General features: G+C 42.0%; 1 protein-coding gene across 2 annotated transcripts in view; it reads left to right on the top strand.

The window, feature by feature from the left end:
* pde10a (phosphodiesterase 10A) overlaps positions 1–16,107 on the top strand; it is a 34,378-nt gene extending 18,271 nt beyond the window's left edge. The window contains exons 3-22 of one of the 2 annotated variants that reach the window (XM_029521323.1): positions 2,070–2,098; positions 3,410–3,530; positions 4,289–4,338; positions 4,454–4,594; positions 5,454–5,609; positions 6,246–6,296; positions 6,804–6,862; positions 7,149–7,200; positions 7,817–7,959; positions 8,347–8,439; positions 8,579–8,765; positions 9,656–9,798; positions 10,108–10,191; positions 10,281–10,431; positions 10,552–10,707; positions 11,227–11,399; positions 11,536–11,647; positions 11,855–11,935; positions 12,069–12,157; positions 13,312–16,107. In XM_029521323.1, the coding sequence (XP_029377183.1) occupies positions 2,070–2,098; positions 3,410–3,530; positions 4,289–4,338; positions 4,454–4,594; positions 5,454–5,609; positions 6,246–6,296; positions 6,804–6,862; positions 7,149–7,200; positions 7,817–7,959; positions 8,347–8,439; positions 8,579–8,765; positions 9,656–9,798; positions 10,108–10,191; positions 10,281–10,431; positions 10,552–10,707; positions 11,227–11,399; positions 11,536–11,647; positions 11,855–11,935; positions 12,069–12,157; positions 13,312–13,411 (2,171 nt within the window). In that variant the 3' untranslated portion in view covers positions 13,412–16,107. Of the gene's footprint in view, positions 1–2,069; positions 2,099–3,406; positions 3,531–4,288; positions 4,339–4,453; positions 4,595–5,453; positions 5,610–6,245; positions 6,297–6,803; positions 6,863–7,148; positions 7,201–7,816; positions 7,960–8,346; positions 8,440–8,578; positions 8,766–9,655; positions 9,799–10,107; positions 10,192–10,280; positions 10,432–10,551; positions 10,708–11,226; positions 11,400–11,535; positions 11,648–11,854; positions 11,936–12,068; positions 12,158–13,311 lie in introns of both variants that reach the window. The other variant, XM_029521322.1, reaches the window with a different exon arrangement.
* The last annotated feature ends 985 nt before the right edge of the window (positions 16,108–17,092 follow it).

The raw sequence follows: 17,092 nt of genomic DNA, 5'->3' as shown, positions 1-17,092 counted from the left end.
CTGAGAGTTCAGGCCATGGAGGGGGGAGAAGAAATTCCTCCAGTGCCACTCAGAGCTTGCAGATACCCAGTATACCCATAGCATCAAACAGCACAGACACTGAGGCGTTGTACACTGCAAATCATTTTCTGGAGAGAGTAAAGATCACAATATTCGGCGAGTATTACATTTCGTGGTATGTTGTTGTATAGTTCTGTCTTCATACTATAGTTAAATCAGGTTTATTTACTCAGCCCACTGTCTCCAGCATCTTGCTCAAGAGCTCATATATCATTCGCTACTCTACGCCATGTTCACATCACACACCACATTACATCATGTTTTGCACACAAATCAAGTGGTAGCGATGAGAACACTGACTTTATAAGGATAAAGATTTTTTTCGGTCCCATTTTTGATCCGGATTCGGTCCATTCAATATTATTAAACTGATTGATTATAAATGTAAGCGCCTATGTGACCCTGATGTTATTTAAAAGTGGGATATTTTCCCTCAGTAACAGACGTGCTGCTAGGTTGCGAATCAACACTTTGGGCCTTTTCTTCTTCTTTAAAGTTTCCAGCAGCGTGGATGCAGAGTTGAGCGTCATTCTTTTTACACTGAATGAGTGTCAGATACCTGAAAGCATCTGTGAAAAAAAGGCCAGAGACAAATGATCCCAGTGCTTCAGACAATTTGGAACCAGCTGAACTAAAGCTGGGTCTCAATTCCCATCCCTAATAAATTGTGTTTCCTGTTACATACAAGGATTAATGGTTTTCTTCCTTCCTTTCTTCTTTTTTCTTTCTCCTCTTCTTTCTTTCTTTCTTTAAGCATATACTGTGTTTTTTTTTTTTAATTTAAACCAGAGGTATTGAACTGCTCCAATGAATGCAGGCCATCAAATTTGCTAATTCCTTCAAAGGAGTCCATGTTCAGATAGTCTCAGCCTTAAAAAAAAAAAAAGAAAAGAAAAACACTGACAATAGCTGTATTTTTCATTTTCTTCAGGCAGGCTTGAAGTCTTTTTCAAGCCTTTCTCTCTCTCTCTGTCCTCTGATTGACGTCATTCTCGGCCAGGGGTTCACTCTAAAATAGCTCTCATGGCTAAGTTAGGAAACTCATAGCATACTGGAGGAATGTTTAAAACAACAAACAATGTTGCTGGCTGTAATTTCTGTGTTCACATGTACAAAGAGGTTTGTCTCAAAGGAGCCCGAGCCCAATTCAAAAACACTGCAGTAGCTATTTCTAAAATGTGCCCCAGCTCTTTGCACGGTTTGATCAAATGAAAAGTTATCAAAGAAATCTGAGCAGTGACTGTTCACGTGTGCCGGTGATTCGCGTGAAATGAAGAGCTGCTTGAGCTGTGTGAATGGTTTTATATTCATCCCGAGTAGCACTCCCAAACCCACTCCCAGACTATAACTCCAGAAAGTGTTTTGATTGGCTAAACCTCTCATTATTATCACATACTTCAGTGTCGACATCCAAATACAATAGTCATGCGTCTACTGTCTCTCCAGCAGCCTGAAATCACACCAAGAATTTGCACTTGGTGCCACAAAATTTTGCACTTGTCAAGTTAAATTAGTATCTTTCTTAATTCTATTTTAAAAGGAACATAATTTGAGTAAATGTCTCCCTGCATCAAGCCGATGATACATTGATCTGTAATTTATTTTTAATGTGCAGTCACGCTGAAAAGACTGTTTTGTTTTGTTTTGTTTTGTTTTGTTTTTTTTTTGCATTCAACCTTTACTTGTCTGCTCTTGTGAGAGCAGGTGTATCTTATTTGCGTATATGCTGCTCATCATATGCCATCTAACCATCCACTGCAGAGAATCTAGCTAAGTTAGAATTTAATTTCCTTCATTGTCATTGTGTTTGGGGGGAGGTGGGGGGTTTAGTAAAAAATAAAAACGAGGGAGCAATTCGCAGTAAGAGCAACACACTTCACACAAAAAAGGTCTCATTTGATTTTGTATTTAAAACCTTTTAGTAAAAACAGTCTACAACAGCATAAACTTCGGTCGCTGCAGAAGATCTGTGTCCTCTTTTTAACATTGTCATTTCTTCCTCTTCACAGATGACACATCAGCTAAAGAAGTCAGCAGGGTAGGTTTTTGCTTAACTTTTTGCCTAGATATTTTTGTGGCAAGCTTCACACATTTGAGATATTTTATTCCCCCACCCGCACCCCCGATTCCCAGAGCTCACCTTTGTAACTAATTGAGTTCCTACTCAGGAATGGACAGTGCGTCTGAACTAACTCAAGGACGGCACAGAACTCCACACTGTCCTTCAATACCTTCAAAAAATGTCCCGGTGTTCTTAATTAACATGCAGATTAACTGCACATTTAGTTGTGTTTGTCCTTGTTCTTTCTTTCTTTAGGCCAGCACCGTCGTTTCTCTTTTTCCTACTGGCTTTTTCCCATTGGCTTAAAAAACACAAAAGCCGTGACGTTACTTAACTCATACGTGTGCAGTCTTGGGTGGGCTGTAGAATAGTAGGTTGTGATATTATCTCCGGTTGGGAAAAGGTCAGGCTCTGTCAGTGTTCAGGTCAGCATCAAATATATAGTTAAAGAGGAAGGATATGAATCTGAGACATTCGTCAGTAAAGTTATGGGAAAGAGCTGACTCCTCCCCCTTCTTCCTGTGCTACTTCTACTTCTGTATTTTCACACCTTTGTCTACTTGACACCAGCATACCCGTAAGAGTCCAGGTGCAGCAGGGCCCTGTAGCTGCATGGAGAGGATTTCACACACATGCATGCAGGAGAAAGGAGCAAAAAAAAAACAAAACAAAACTAAATAAGGGCCGCTCGACCCTTCAGTGCGTCATCCATACGTCTGCGCAAACAGGATGTGGGAGGATAGCAGGCGTCCCATGGGGGGAGGCTTTCTAGTACGCCACTCTCCCTGCCGTCCTGTCCTCACCCTCTCTGCAGGCGCAGAAATAGACAGTTCTCTGGCCCCATACAAGGCAGGAGGTCTGCCTCTTACGTAACTGCACTTTTAAGCTGAGGCAAAGCATCAGAGCTTGCCAGGGCTCTAATCAGAACTGTGGGGCTCCGGCGGCCCCCTCTCGGGACTGCGGGGGGATCCCAGGGCCAGAATGCAGAAGTGACGGGGAGTATAAGGGTGGGCTGAGGGGTGATGGTGGGATGAATGACTCTGTCTTTGTGAATGGCAGGAAGAGACTTTGATTCAAACACGGACGCACACAAATTAAAATTGTGCTATTTTAATTGGCGATCTGCAGCAGTAGCGTTGTTCTAGGTCAATGCAGAATGAAGGTTGTCACTTCTCCTTTTTTTTTTTTTTTTTTCCTTTCTCACCCCACTTGCTGAATCTTGAAATTCAACCTCTGCGTTTATGCGAGACTGTGGAGTGTCAACTTTCTGTGTCTTGTGTCCAGCAGTACCAGGACACAAACATGCAGGGTGTGGTGTACGAGCTCAACAGCTACATGGAGCAGCGCCTGGACACTGGAGGAGACAACAAACTCCTGCTCTATGAGTTGTGCAACATCATAAAAACAGGTAAAAGTAGAAGGTTACTGATCATCTCCGATGCAGTTCATAGCACAACGATGCCGCCACCAAAACCTGACGCAGACTACCTATGTTAGGGAAAAACGCAAAGTTGGAAAGTTGGATTGTCATTGTTTGTGCCTTTCTGACTCCGACTGTATTGTCCACACACCTGATATGAAATTTTAATAATGTTTAATTAAAAAAAGCCATTCATTCATGTGAATTTTCTAATGCCTGACGTGCAGGAACTTTTAGCGTCATACATGAATACCTGTCTCCATCTGAACAACTCGCAGGTGCACCAGAAACAATGATGGAGATTACCAACCCTCTAAAAGGATCAGTTCACCAAAACCACACGAATCATTAACTTCTTGATCATCTGTGTATTCACTGATGCTCCCCCAGTCTCGCTGTTGTCACATTGTTTGATAACATGACCCATATATGAGTCTGAAAAGAGACTGGAGCAGAGGACTGGGAATGAGATGAACTGGATGGCAGTCAGAGCCCTCGGTCAGAGTGCCCTTGTTGTTATGTGGGACATTGCTAATAGATTGTTATTAGATTTTACCCCGACTGTTGTCTCCGTGTCTGACTTTCCCCCGCAGGTATACCTGCCATTTGCTGTTGGACATATCTATGTGAGATAATGTAACATGGACATGGACTGGCAGCTATTTTCCGCTGTTACTGGACTGTCTAACTGTATTTAGGGCACTAGCAGTGCACACCTGTGACCTGTGTGTCTCATGTTTCTACAGCAACAAAAGCTGATGGATTTGCACTTTACTTCTTGGGAGAATGCAACAATGTAAGTAGCGGAGACATTTGTTTAAGACGTTTGTTACAATAATGCGGTTTAATGTATGTATCTGACGTGCTGCCCTTTTTCTGTTTCTATCTTCTCTTTCTGTCATGCTCGATAGAGTTTATGTTTGTTCACTCCAACGGGGGCCAAGGATGGCCCTCCAAGCCTCATCCCCTCAGGCCCCATTGCATTTGGGACAACCATTGCCGCTCATGTTGCCAAAACTCGCAAAACACTGCTAGTAGAGGACATCATGGGGGTAAGACTGTTTTCTTGCATCCAGCACAGATTCAGCCATCATGAGAACATTTCATTGCGTCGCTGTGATTTCTCATTGGAGATCTCTTACTGACCTCTATGCATAGCATTCATTAACCAGACCCTGTTCCTCACCACCTGGTTCAGGCCCCGTCAAGGTAAAAAAAAAAAAAAAAAAAAAATACTCCGGCTGAAATAGATGTAATTTCAGTTTCAATTCACGTAGAATTTGCCTGTTTATTTTTGTATATTTTAGTGCTCTGCTGCAGTTATGATACAGTTCAGACAAACAATTAGGGACTTCCCACCAGATATCGGATATCTTTTTCACATTCCATACTCTCAAAAAAGGAAAATGAAGCAGTAAAGCAAAAATTTTTTTTTTCTTTGCGCACGTCACAGCTTCAAAAGCAGTAGCAGGAATGTTTACCCTGCTGAGAGACAAATGCAGCACGGCTGCATAGTGGTTAGCGCTGTTGCCCCACAATAAGAAAGTCGCGGGTTCGGTTCCTGGCCTGGGGCCTTTCTGTGCATGTTCTCCCCGTGCATGCGTGGGTTGCCTTTGGGTTCTCCGGTTTCCTCCCACTGTCCAAAGACATAAATTGAGTGTGAGTGGTTGTTGGTCTCTGTCTGTCTCTGTGTGTTGGCCTTGTGATGGACTTGTGACCTGTCCAGGGTGACCCCCACCCTCGCCCAGTGTGAGCCGGGATTGGCTCCAGCAGCCCCTGCGATCTGGAAACGGATAAGCGGTTGCAGATGAATGAATGAATGAATGAATGAACACTTCTGCATTGATGTCCGCTGTTCAGCTTGTGTACAGTTTGATCAACAGTGATCTTCACTGACCTCTTGTGTTGCAGGACGAGCGCTTCCCCGACGGCACAGGGCAGGACTCAGGGATCCATGTTCACTCTGTCCTGTGCCTCCCCATCCTCACTGCCATCGGGGACCTCATTGCCATCTTGGAGCTGCATCGGCAGTGGGGCAAAGAGCCCTTCAACCTCAGCCACCAGGAGGTCAGTCTGACCCAGACAAAACACACCACAAATGGGAGGCTGGAGTGAGGCTCACAGAACGACAGTTAGCATGGTATTCACCTTGAATTGGACCTGTTGAAGATCTATTAGTTTGTGGGGAAAAAAACTTTGATGTAATTGTCTCCAAGGATTTTCTAACAGGTGAAACATATACGAAAATCAAATGTAAAAAAACAATAGCATACAGGTTGGTCGTATTACATATACTCCCCCTTCTTAAGTTCTGATGATTCTTCAGGACCCTTTTGACAACCAGAAAATCTTAAACTTTAATCTTTTCTCTTATCTCGGAGAGAGAGGAGTAAAATCAAAACTGAGCTAAAAGATGACAAAATGCTTTGCAGAGCTAATTCTCCTAGATAACTCCCTGTGGCTTGACCCTGTTCACAATACACATTTGACCCACTTTTCATGTAAAAATATCTTTTAGTGCAGCTTTAATTTTGCATAGCTGTAACTTTAATCCAGCAGCTTAGCAGGCGTGAGCCCAGTCGGGATCATAACTTGGAATCCATACACTGTGCAAAACACTTAAGTTTGACAAAACAAATTGGAACTTGGGAAATAGTAGAATATTTCTTTTTGAAACTAAACTAAACTCACTTTCTTTTCCAGGTTGCGACAGCTAATTTAGCCTGGGCTTCAGTTGCCATTCATCAAGTACAGGTGAGCTAACTTCTGCTAATTTGCACACGGTAGCAGGTAGCAATGATGCACTGTAACACTTCACTAAAGACTGATCTGGGAACAAGGTGGAGCCCGCCCGTCCCACTTATTATGATCTTGTGTGACTTTGTTTGTTCTGGTTCTGCACTGGGGTTTTTAATGGGGAAATCCACTGTGTACAGGAACTGGGTTGTCACTCGGCCCAGTCCAATCAACTAAACCATAGATTCAACAAACAGCTCCCCAAGGATGTCATTACGCCCCAGTGGTGTTTTTATATGAACAGATAGCATAGCACCTCAGAGAAGCAGCGTCCCACTGCAGCACTGTTAGCTGATCTCTGCAAAACACACTGTTGTTACTGAAACTCGTGAAGGTGGCCCACAGCCAAGCGTGTGGACAGCAAGTCACTTTGTTTACAGTACATGCAGGATGCTGTATGTGCACTGTGGGAAACGTTTGAATTGTCTGTGTGCCAGGTCGTGACCTATTTTTCTTTGTTTCTAGGTGTGCAGGGGCCTCGCCAAACAGACTGAGCTCAACGACTTCCTACTAGATGTGTCAAAGTAAGAGCTGATGGTGGGACAGTTCAGCTAGCAATAAATCAATACTGATGAAAACCTTTGGAATCTGTATTTACACCACGATCTTATTTTAGTCTTAACTATAACAAAAAAGTGAGTTAGTGCTTAATATTTTCTCTTGTCAGGCTCATGGTTAAATAAAGCCTTCACAAAACAGGAAAGAATTATAGCATTTTAGGCAAGTTAGCTTTCATGTCTTGAATGTGAACTTCATCAGAGCTTCCCATTTGTCACACATCTCAATGTGTCATTTCTTCTTTTCGCACAGAACATACTTTGATAACATTGTGGCAATAGATTCTCTACTTGAACATATTATGGTGAGTGTGATTTCTGCATGTGTTCATTCACATTGTCTTCAAGGCTACACATCCCGGGAGTGTGTGCTAATGCAGATCGAAAATGGGTGTCTCGATATTTGTGGGGCACAGCTTATATTTCCTTATGCTTGCTTTCAATGATAGCATTTAATATTCATTTTAATACTTGTCTTTGTAAGTATACAGAGCAAATAACGTGTTTAAACTTGGCTCAGCCTTAAAATAGGCAGGTTTTTCAACTATTTATCGAAAGAAGTGATCTGAATGTGCGTTTCTTTTCCAAAAACATACTTCTCTATGTGTACGTACTTTGTTGCCTTTTGACTGTGGTGTCACGTCAGGTCATTCAAGCCATCTGTTTCAGAATGAACTGGAATGACCCGTAGTTTAATGTGTCTCTGTGTGTGTTTTAGATTTTCTGCATTTTATAGCTCCATCCAAAAGACACAATTCCAACTGCAGCAGTGTGACTGATTTGATTAAGTTACAGGTGCTAGATGTAAATGTCCACGTTTTAGTTTTTTTTGTTTTTTCTTTTTTCTTTCTTTCCTTCTTTCAGTCCTTTTCAAATCCTTAATATTGCTAGTAACACTGTCTTGCTGGTGCTGTTTTGCAGATATATGCAAAAAACTTGGTGAATGCAGACAGGTGCGCACTCTTCCAGGTTGATCACAACAACAAAGAACTGTACTCCGACCTGTTCGACATTGGGGAGGAGAAAGAAGGCAAACCTGTCTTTAGGAAAACCAAAGAAATTAGGTGTGTGAGATTAAAATTTTTTCTCATTTGAATTTTCAATTACAACTAACTGAAACTCATTTTCAAACTTTTTCTCTATTTTCTTTGAGCTTTTTTTTTTTATTATTATTATTGTTTCTTTTCTTTGGTTTGTTTCCTCTTTGTGTCATTAGGACCTAGAGGCGGTATTTCACCATAATGTACAGCAAACAAGGTCCACTTTGGACAAATGCAGCTCAGAAAAAAGCTTTCGATAAAAAGGAGTTAAAAGAAAACAGGAAAAAAATGAAATGGTCTCCTGAGTTTTTACCAATTTCTAAATGAACTAAATTGGATTTTTATATGGGCATTCATATCATGGACTTATTATTGATATTTTTTTTTATCTGATTTTTATTTTCCCTGTAGGTTTTCTATAGACAAGGGAATAGCAGGCCAAGTGGCTCGGACAGGGGAAGTCTTGAATATTCCAGATGCCTATGCAGACCCCCGGTTCAACCGGTAAACGCCTTTACATTTGATCATTGGCAATCCAAAAAAGAAACTTTCTCAAAGTTGCACTGAAAATTCACCTTTGTGTCTTTATGCCCTCAGTATCTTAACTTTCTAATGTCTCATGTTTACGTGTCTTTGTAAACAGAGAGGTGGACCTGAAAACCGGCTACACCACGCGGAACATCCTGTGCATGCCCATCGTGAGCAGAGGGACCGTTATAGGAGTGGTGCAGATGGTGAACAAGCTAAGCGGAAGTGCCTTCACTAAAACTGATGAGAACAATTTCAAGATGTTTGCTGTCTTTTGTGCTCTGGCCTTACACTGTGCAAATGTGAGTAAATTGAATTAGTCCAACGAAAGTTATAACTAACGGATCACCTCCAACAGCGAAGCCCCTATCTGTTCTTTCTGTGTCTGCACATCTGCTCTGTGACAGCAATGAATACTCCAGTCTGTATTGACGTTGCCATGCTAAATCCATTCTCATCACTTTTTTTTTTTTTCCTCTTAGTACTGTCATTTTTCTCTAAGGCTGACAAAAGTAGTGCCACTGGATTCTATTTAAAGTGTGCATTGACCCAAAATCTGAACAAAAGCATCTTTTTTGACGATTGACAGCGATGATTATCCTTTACATGGAACACATTTCATGAATCACGCTCGCTCTGGAAGCTTGCCTTGTGTGGTCTGTCCATCAAAAGCCTCTCCTCTCTGCGGCGCCTGACTCACCATCATCTCGTGCGACATAATTACGCAGGAGTGGCGTCACGAAGTTGGTTTTTAAAATTGATAAGGCGCGTTAATATTTTAAGACAAGCAGTCTGCATCCGTCCAGTGACAGGATTTATGTTTAGCTGTAATTTATTCCTCACGTCTCTAGGAAACTGACTCTGGCCAGCTCCTGATTTATGGTGATTTATGGTGGAAGGTGTAAGGCCTGGCGTCTGTACCTGACTGTCTTATTCCTGCCTGTCTGGGAAGGGGGACAGGGATACAAACCAGATGTGGAGACACTTTCTGGAGACGCACAGATAAAATATGATACAGGACTGTTGCGGATAAGTTAACTCTATTTGACCCTTTTGGAAATTCCAACAGTAAAACTGAAGCACTTCAACTTTGGTATAAGATATTTTAATTTTCATGGTATTTATTCCACTAGAGTGTGCGGCTTCTCTCCTTACTTTTTATAGACTGATCCTTGTTCTGTGATTCCCACAGATGTACCACAGGATCCGGCACTCTGAATGCATTTACAGAGTGACGATGGAAAAGCTGTCTTATCACAGCATCTGCACGTCAGAAGAATGGAAGACCCTGACCCAGCTCAACCTCCCTGCACCCATTTATAAAGAGATCGAAATGTGAGTGCCCTCACAGATTCAGATCCAGAGCAGGTTTTGGTGACTATCTGTTCTGATACACGAAACACGAGACCCTGAGTGTGCCTGGCCCGCAGCCACATGTCTGTGTAAGAGTCCAGACCTGGACGGGGGGAGGGAATAGGGGTGCATACCCAGCACAGGAAGGGGGCGTGCCTTTTAGATGTAAGCCTGTCAGTTCAACAAACACAGACCTCAGATGTCCCCTCGTCTGTCTCTCCTCTCCTGCTCCCAGGTGTGCTGTCCATGCTAATTTAAGCCTCTCCTCCCACCCCTTCCTCCTTACTCCAGGTTCCACTTTGACATTAGTCCCTTTGAGGAGATCTGGCCTGCTGTTTTTATCTACATGGTTCACAACTCCTGTGGAAAGACCAGGTAAAGAGTCACAGGGCCACAGCAACGTCGCTGTCACTGTTTCGTCCAGCTGATGACTCATCGGCGTGTCTTTTCCTCATGACATGTAGCTTTGAGCTGGAGAAGCTGTGTCGGTTCACAATGTCTGTACGGAAAAACTACCGACGTGTGCCCTACCACAACTGGAAGCATGCAGTAACGGTGGCACACTGCATGTACGCCATCCTACAGAAAACCTCTGGGATCTTCACAGAACTTGAGGTTTGCTCCTTGTTGCTTTTGGGTTTTTATCACTCCTCAAAAATAAGTAAAACGTAAAACATGATTATTGTCTGTGTTACTCTAAAGTAATCTCTAACATCTCCCTGCTGTGGTTTACAGAAGAAAGGTTTGTTGATAGCCTGTCTGTGCCATGATCTTGACCATCGGGGGTACAGTAATGCATACTTACAGAAGTTTGATCATCCGCTGGCTGCGCTGTACTCCACCTCCACCATGGAGCAGCACCACTTTTCTCAGACTGTCTCCATCCTGCAGGTAGAGCTCCACTATGCAAAATGTACTGTGCAATTCAAGTCTACATTTCCCAATCATTTATTCCAATTTAATTCCAATTCAACATGCTTTTTCATTTTAGCACATTATCTTGCTTGAAGTCTTGCAGATGGTGGGTAAAGGAATGGGAACGCCACATGCAAAAGAATCACGGGAAGTTATTGAACAAAGCAAGGGGACAATGTCAGAAATGATGTGTGGAGAACAGATCACAATAAGAAGCCCTCTAGTAAAACATACTGCTGTCAGGCTCACATTTTAGAAGACAAAATGAGCTTCAGAAATTGGACAACGAACCAGAATTAAATTACAATTGGATGTTTTTAATTTTCAGTTACAGATCTTGGAAAAGATCACACGGTTCACGGCTGAGCGCTTTCCTCTGTGATGTCCGGGATTTGTTGGGATAAATCTGAGATTGCAACCTGTTGTAGTGTAGCTGAGCTGAACGCCTCATAAGTGGAGCTTTTGCTTTTTTATTGATCTCTTTGTTTCTCATAGCTGGAAGGGCACAATATTTTCTCCAACTTGAATTCCATCGAGTACGAGCAGGTGCTGGAGATCATCCGGAAGGCCATCATCGCCACCGACCTCGCCCTGTACTTCAACAACCACCAGCAGCTGTCGGAGCTGCTGACCTCCGGTGGGCTGGACTTTAACAACTACTCACACAGGTGAGCGGCATCAACTAGCACTGCTGCACAGGATTCGACCCAAAGTTGCACAGAGCAGTGCGGAACCTGGGGCACATGAACAGCACATTGAGTTTTTTTTCCACATGGCTATATTAAGGCTTTGTTCCCCCTCCAGGGACCGTGTGATTGGTCTGATGATGACAGCATGTGACCTGTGTTCTGTTACCAAGCAATGGCAAATCACACGACTCACAGCCAACGACATCTATGCTGAGTTCTGGGCTGAGGTACAGTGGGATACTGTTGGAGTTTGAACAGTTTTAGTGTCATGGTCATGCCTGTGGTGAAACAGCCAGACCTCTGTTATTCATATTAAATGCTGCTACACCTAGCCGGCCTACAGTTCACAAAGCACAAAATAGTGCTGTCCGAAGGTCAGGAGATTTGAAGCAGTATGCAGGAATAATTCTTCCTTATTTCGCTCCTTTTTTCAGGGCGATGAGATGAAGAAAATCGGGATGCAGCCAATCTCGATGATGGATAGAGACAAGAAGGCCGAGGTCCCCCAGGGCCAAGTGAGACCAGCACTTTTACTTACATGTCTCTGACTGTACCCATCCTCTATTATTTAGACTATTCTTAAAACTTTTAACTTATCTCCTCTGCCTAAATTTTTATCTTTTTTTCTTTGTTTGCATTTTTCTTAAGGTGGGATTCTACAATGCTGTTGCAATCCCATGTTACACAACACTAGCTGAGCTTTTCCCTCCGTCTAGTCCTCTACTAAAAGCCTGCAAGTAAGTACTCATCAAGTACTCAAGAATCTCATCCTTCAGTTTGAGTTTTGACAAAAAGCCAAGCAAGACTTTTAGAATAGATTATGTAGAAAGTCAAAAAGCTGCTTTAGACAATATTGTCTGATATTGTCAACTGACAACAGCATGTGTGTCCAGCCAGCAACAACTGGCCAGTCAAATGAGATTAGAGGTTGAGAAGGAGTGTTTGTGTGCATGTTGGGACATGGTATGTCATTAGACAGGATAAGTGTGAGGATGTGTTTACATGTGCGATTTACGGTTGTTGTGGTGGCGGATCGTATTGCACCTTTGTATGCCCTTCTGGGATAACGTGCTGGTTTTTAGAACGTTCTGACCTTGATCTTCGGGGAATGCAAACAAAGTGAAGGGGGTAATATTTAAGCCACAGCAGAACATTGGCACCGGGGACACGGGCGGGCAGCGGGCCTAGACCCTGCAGAGCCCAGCTGCTTGTTGTGGAAGCTGCCACAGACGTGTAAACTAGGCGGGCTAATTGAATGGAGTGGCAGCAAAGGACAGCACTTTTTGCGCTCATGTGTCAGGCTTCATCATAGCGCAGGGAGCAGAGGTTACCTTCATTGCAACAAGAAGTGATGGGACAGCTACAGCAGGTGACTAATGGATTACACAGTTGTTCCCCCTGTTAGACCATCATTTATTTTAGTATAATCTTCGTTTTTGGATAAACTGCCAGTGTATATTAACATGTGGTTGCGGTCTGCCTCGTTGATTTCTGTAAATTTCAAAGATTTAATCTGACTGGCTTCATTTTCATATACCTAGCATCGTAGCTCATGGTTCATCATTCCATCTTATTTTAGATCTTTTTAAACTTCTGTTTCATTCTGATATTGTGTCCATAGCACAGGGTATTTGAATGTCATGATAAAACCTAATTGTTTTATATAATTTGAACTGACCAAAACATGAAATGGTCTCATTCATCATATTCGTTGTGGCTTAAATGAAATGCTCTTGTCCCATTATTGGTTCTATTTACAGTGTTGTCAATGCTTGCCTACATGCGCTTACCTTCTTAACTTATATAATAAACCAAGTCTTTTTGGTAAGGAAAAGTATTTTTTAGTAGCACTGCGATGAGTCTCAATCTGATCTGAGGCCTTTGTTTGCAGGGAGAACCTGGGCCAGTGGGAGAAAATAGCACGGGGAGAGGTGGAGGACGTGGTGCCCAGTCGACCTAGTGATTCAGGCCCCGTCAAGGTGGACAACTGACTACCAAAGGGGTCACTGGCCCACCAGAGGAGTACAACCTGAATCCTGCCACGGACCTGGAACTTTTTTACAAAGAAGAGCCCACATCCTGTGTTAGCAGGAGACAGATCAGCTAAAGGCGACTTGACTTTGAAAACACACAGTTACCTCATTGGGTGACGGAGGTGTCAACACTGGCGGTTTAACCGATCCCAGAGACTGACAGACAGCTGATGGGGCTGAGGGACTTCAACCCATCACCCTGCGTCCACTCAGCTTGGGAATTCATTTGGTAGAATGGACTTGTGTCGTTTTTGGTTGTGTTAGTTTGGCTTTTTTTTTTTTTTTTTTTTTTTCTTTTATGGTCTTGTATTTGCAGAGGCCTTACTCTGAACCTTTCACAGGTTAGGTTATGTGAAATCTTGTTGTCGGTTCAGGCTTTTCTTTTTCTTTTTTTTAATGGTACTGTTTGCCTTCTGTGGTAGGTTTATCGTACGCGCACTACTTCAGCAAGGTGTTCCCAGAGACAGAAGGAATGTGTAGAGCAGACGTATGGTGTAAAACCACCTTATTGAGGAGGTTGGTGTCAGAATGTTGTTTTTTTTTTTTTTTTTATTACTTTTTGAGCAAAAATCCTTTGCAGTACTTGAATAGATACAGCCTATACTACATGGAAATAGTAGAACCCCCCCCCCGCAACATATTCTACAAAACGTGGACGAGCTGCACTGAGAGAAGTTAGATAATGTCAGCACTTGTGAACACAAGTCACAAGAGAGTCACAATGTTTCTCCCTGAAGTGGACCCCCACAGCACTGCCCCTCGGCTCCCCCTGGCATTTAGGAACCTGCTACATAGTACATTCTCCACTTCTCCTTTGCTAAGGCAGTGTCTGACCCCAGGCCAGCAGTCATAATGTTTGTAGGAAGGAGTTCACGAGACAAGAAGAGGAGTGAAATGCACAAATAGCATCATTTAAATCATTTATATTAAGCCGAGACTGCATACGGTTCTTTTTCCACTCTCATAACATTTCTCACACCCATATCGCATCATGAATTATTTTACACAGCCTGGCTCCTCTTATTAATCAGTAATCATTTCTACACACACGAATAAAACACTCCAAAAGGTGGTTAAGTGGATTATAAAGATCAGTTTGTTTGCAAAGACACAACAAGCTTCTTACAGGTTGACTTACCTTGTGTGATGTCCAGACAACACCCTGATTTATTGCACATGGTGTGATGACTTTTAGATGTAAATTAAATCAAGAGTGAAGGGTGGAATAAGTAGGAGCCCGTAGTCTCAGATGTTTTCTCCTTTTGACATAAACGGGTGTCCTGTCAGGTTCAAAGCTACAGTAGGAAACACCAGTGACGCTGAGCCCTTTGTCATGTTGCTGTTGATGGGGGGCGCAGCAGACGCCTCAGCACCTGTCAGCCTCGTGACTCCCCGCATCGTCAAATCCTGTTCAATCTAAAGTGTGTCACATGTCAGTGTCTGCTCAAGAATGTTGGTTGACTTTTCGCAGCTTGTGCAACTGAAGTCCCCCCCCCACCCCCCCACCCCCCCCTCCATGTCCACAACCTGCCGAAGGAAAATAATCACCTCATCCTCCAGCGACATGGGCTGGAGGGGGGGTTGGACTCTTTCAAGTTAGATCCCAAGATCTTCCAAAAGACTTTTTGTCTGAAACTGTCATTCCAGTGGACAATGTCCCCCCCTCCATCCTCCAAGAATGAAATTGCCACTCATTTGTTTAACAAATGGTACTGTGCACCCCCCCCCCCCCCCCCAGCACCCAAACACCCGTCCACCACTGACCCCACCCCAACCCCAAAGGTGTGAATGTACATTTTGACGAATGTGGTGATCCTCAGTGGTGGCATGTGGGTTGTAGCGCACAGTCAGTTTCCATGATGTCCTCTGTTTTACTTTTCAGATTTGCTTCCAGTAAGCTTCAACCAAGAGCAACAATTTTGCATGCACCTGTACTGAAGTTTATATATATATATATTGTTTTGCATATATATACGGAGATAGGTGTGTACTGTGTACAATCTAAGAAATAGTTTGTACAGGCTGAGACGTTCGCTCTGATGGTGCTAAACTGAACGACAGTCGTGCGCTTTCTGACAATGTGTTTAGATTGTGTGTGCATGGTGAGTAAGTGTGCGTGAGAAAGAGAGCGAGAGAGAGAGAGAGAAAGTTTTTGGCTGTCTTTATCCCCACTCCGACCCCACATGAGAACATGGTTAAGTCCATAACACTGCACTGTCCCTTCTATTTTTTCTGCACCAGTTATATCCCATTGTCTGCACTATGTTTAGCTTATGATCTTTATCATTATTATTATTATTATTATTATTATTATTATTATTATTATTATTATTATTATTATTATTATTATTATTATTGTTATTGTTATTATTATTATTATTATTATTATTGATGATGATTACTATTATTGCTCTTATTACTATTGTTATTTTCTTAATTAGAGTTAAAGTTAAATTAACTTATATTTTTTATACAAAGAAAAATAATGTTGGCCTTTTTGTTTTGTACAAAGTAAACATCAAAATAAGCAAAACGGTCTAGACATGTTACTGTTACCCAGAATAATTGAGGAATGTCTCAACTGTAAACGTAAGAGCAGTAGCCCAAATGACTTTTATTAAATATCTGAAAAATACACGTGGTGTAATTTTTTCACTGCCTATTCATTTAAATTTATTTAACTCTGAATGCACATTGTTTTTATTGGCGGAACTGCAGAGTCAGTGCCAGTGCCTAAGTCTTCATTTAGCCATTTAATAATGGTTAGTAAATTTTCCCTGTGCGCTCTTGCGTCATTTCCACTGTTAGGTTCCATAATGGAAACAAAGATTTTTATGGCTGAATCTTCTTTTCTTTTATAATAGGGGGATATTTGAGTCTGTTGGTTAAAGAAATTAAGGTACGTGGTGCATTAAACACAATATAAAATGTGAAATATAAAATTTATAAGTAATGGAGATGTTACCATCTTTCAATGTATAATATTATGCATGAACTAATTTGTTGCACAAGCTGCAGATGGTCTCCTGTCAGAAAGTTGCATCTTACGCAGTTGGCATCTCTGAGAAAACCTACTCTTTACTACAACTACGCTGCTCACTGCATCAGATTACTACAGCAGTCAACAGCTTACAACCAAATGCAACCATTTGATGATTGTAGAAAGAGGATGAAGGGTGATCCATGAATTTGTGTTTCATTTTTTCTTTGCTTCGGTTTCTCCAGTGTTGATTTATTTATTAGGTTTGATTTTTTTTATATGTATATGTATATGTATATGCATACAGTTTTATAGTGTCCATGACTACAGAAATTTCCACATTTCCAAACAACTGCTATTAAGGGCACACTTTTGATTTGAATCAAGCCACGAGGTCATATTTTAGATATATGCTATTAGTGCTAATTTGGAGAGAGACACTGAGTAATCCTTGATTTCTCTCTTTTTGATATGATGTCAAAAACTGCAAATGTCATCATCAGCAACATAAGCAAGTAAACACTTCAGATCTTCAAGCAGTCTTGACTGCGTTCCTTTTTTAAACAGCATTTGAGCAAACATTAATAGACAACAGAAGAATGCAAATGAATGCATTTTCTGAATACTGAATGCTCATTTAAGTGAAGCATAACACGTTA

This window comes from Echeneis naucrates, chromosome 15, assembly GCF_900963305.1.
Source record: "Echeneis naucrates chromosome 15, fEcheNa1.1, whole genome shotgun sequence".
In the NCBI taxonomy this organism is placed as follows: domain Eukaryota; kingdom Metazoa; phylum Chordata; class Actinopteri; order Carangiformes; family Echeneidae; genus Echeneis; species Echeneis naucrates.
Note: the sequence above shows the minus strand (reverse complement) of the source record. Positions and strands in the feature narration are given on the sequence as shown.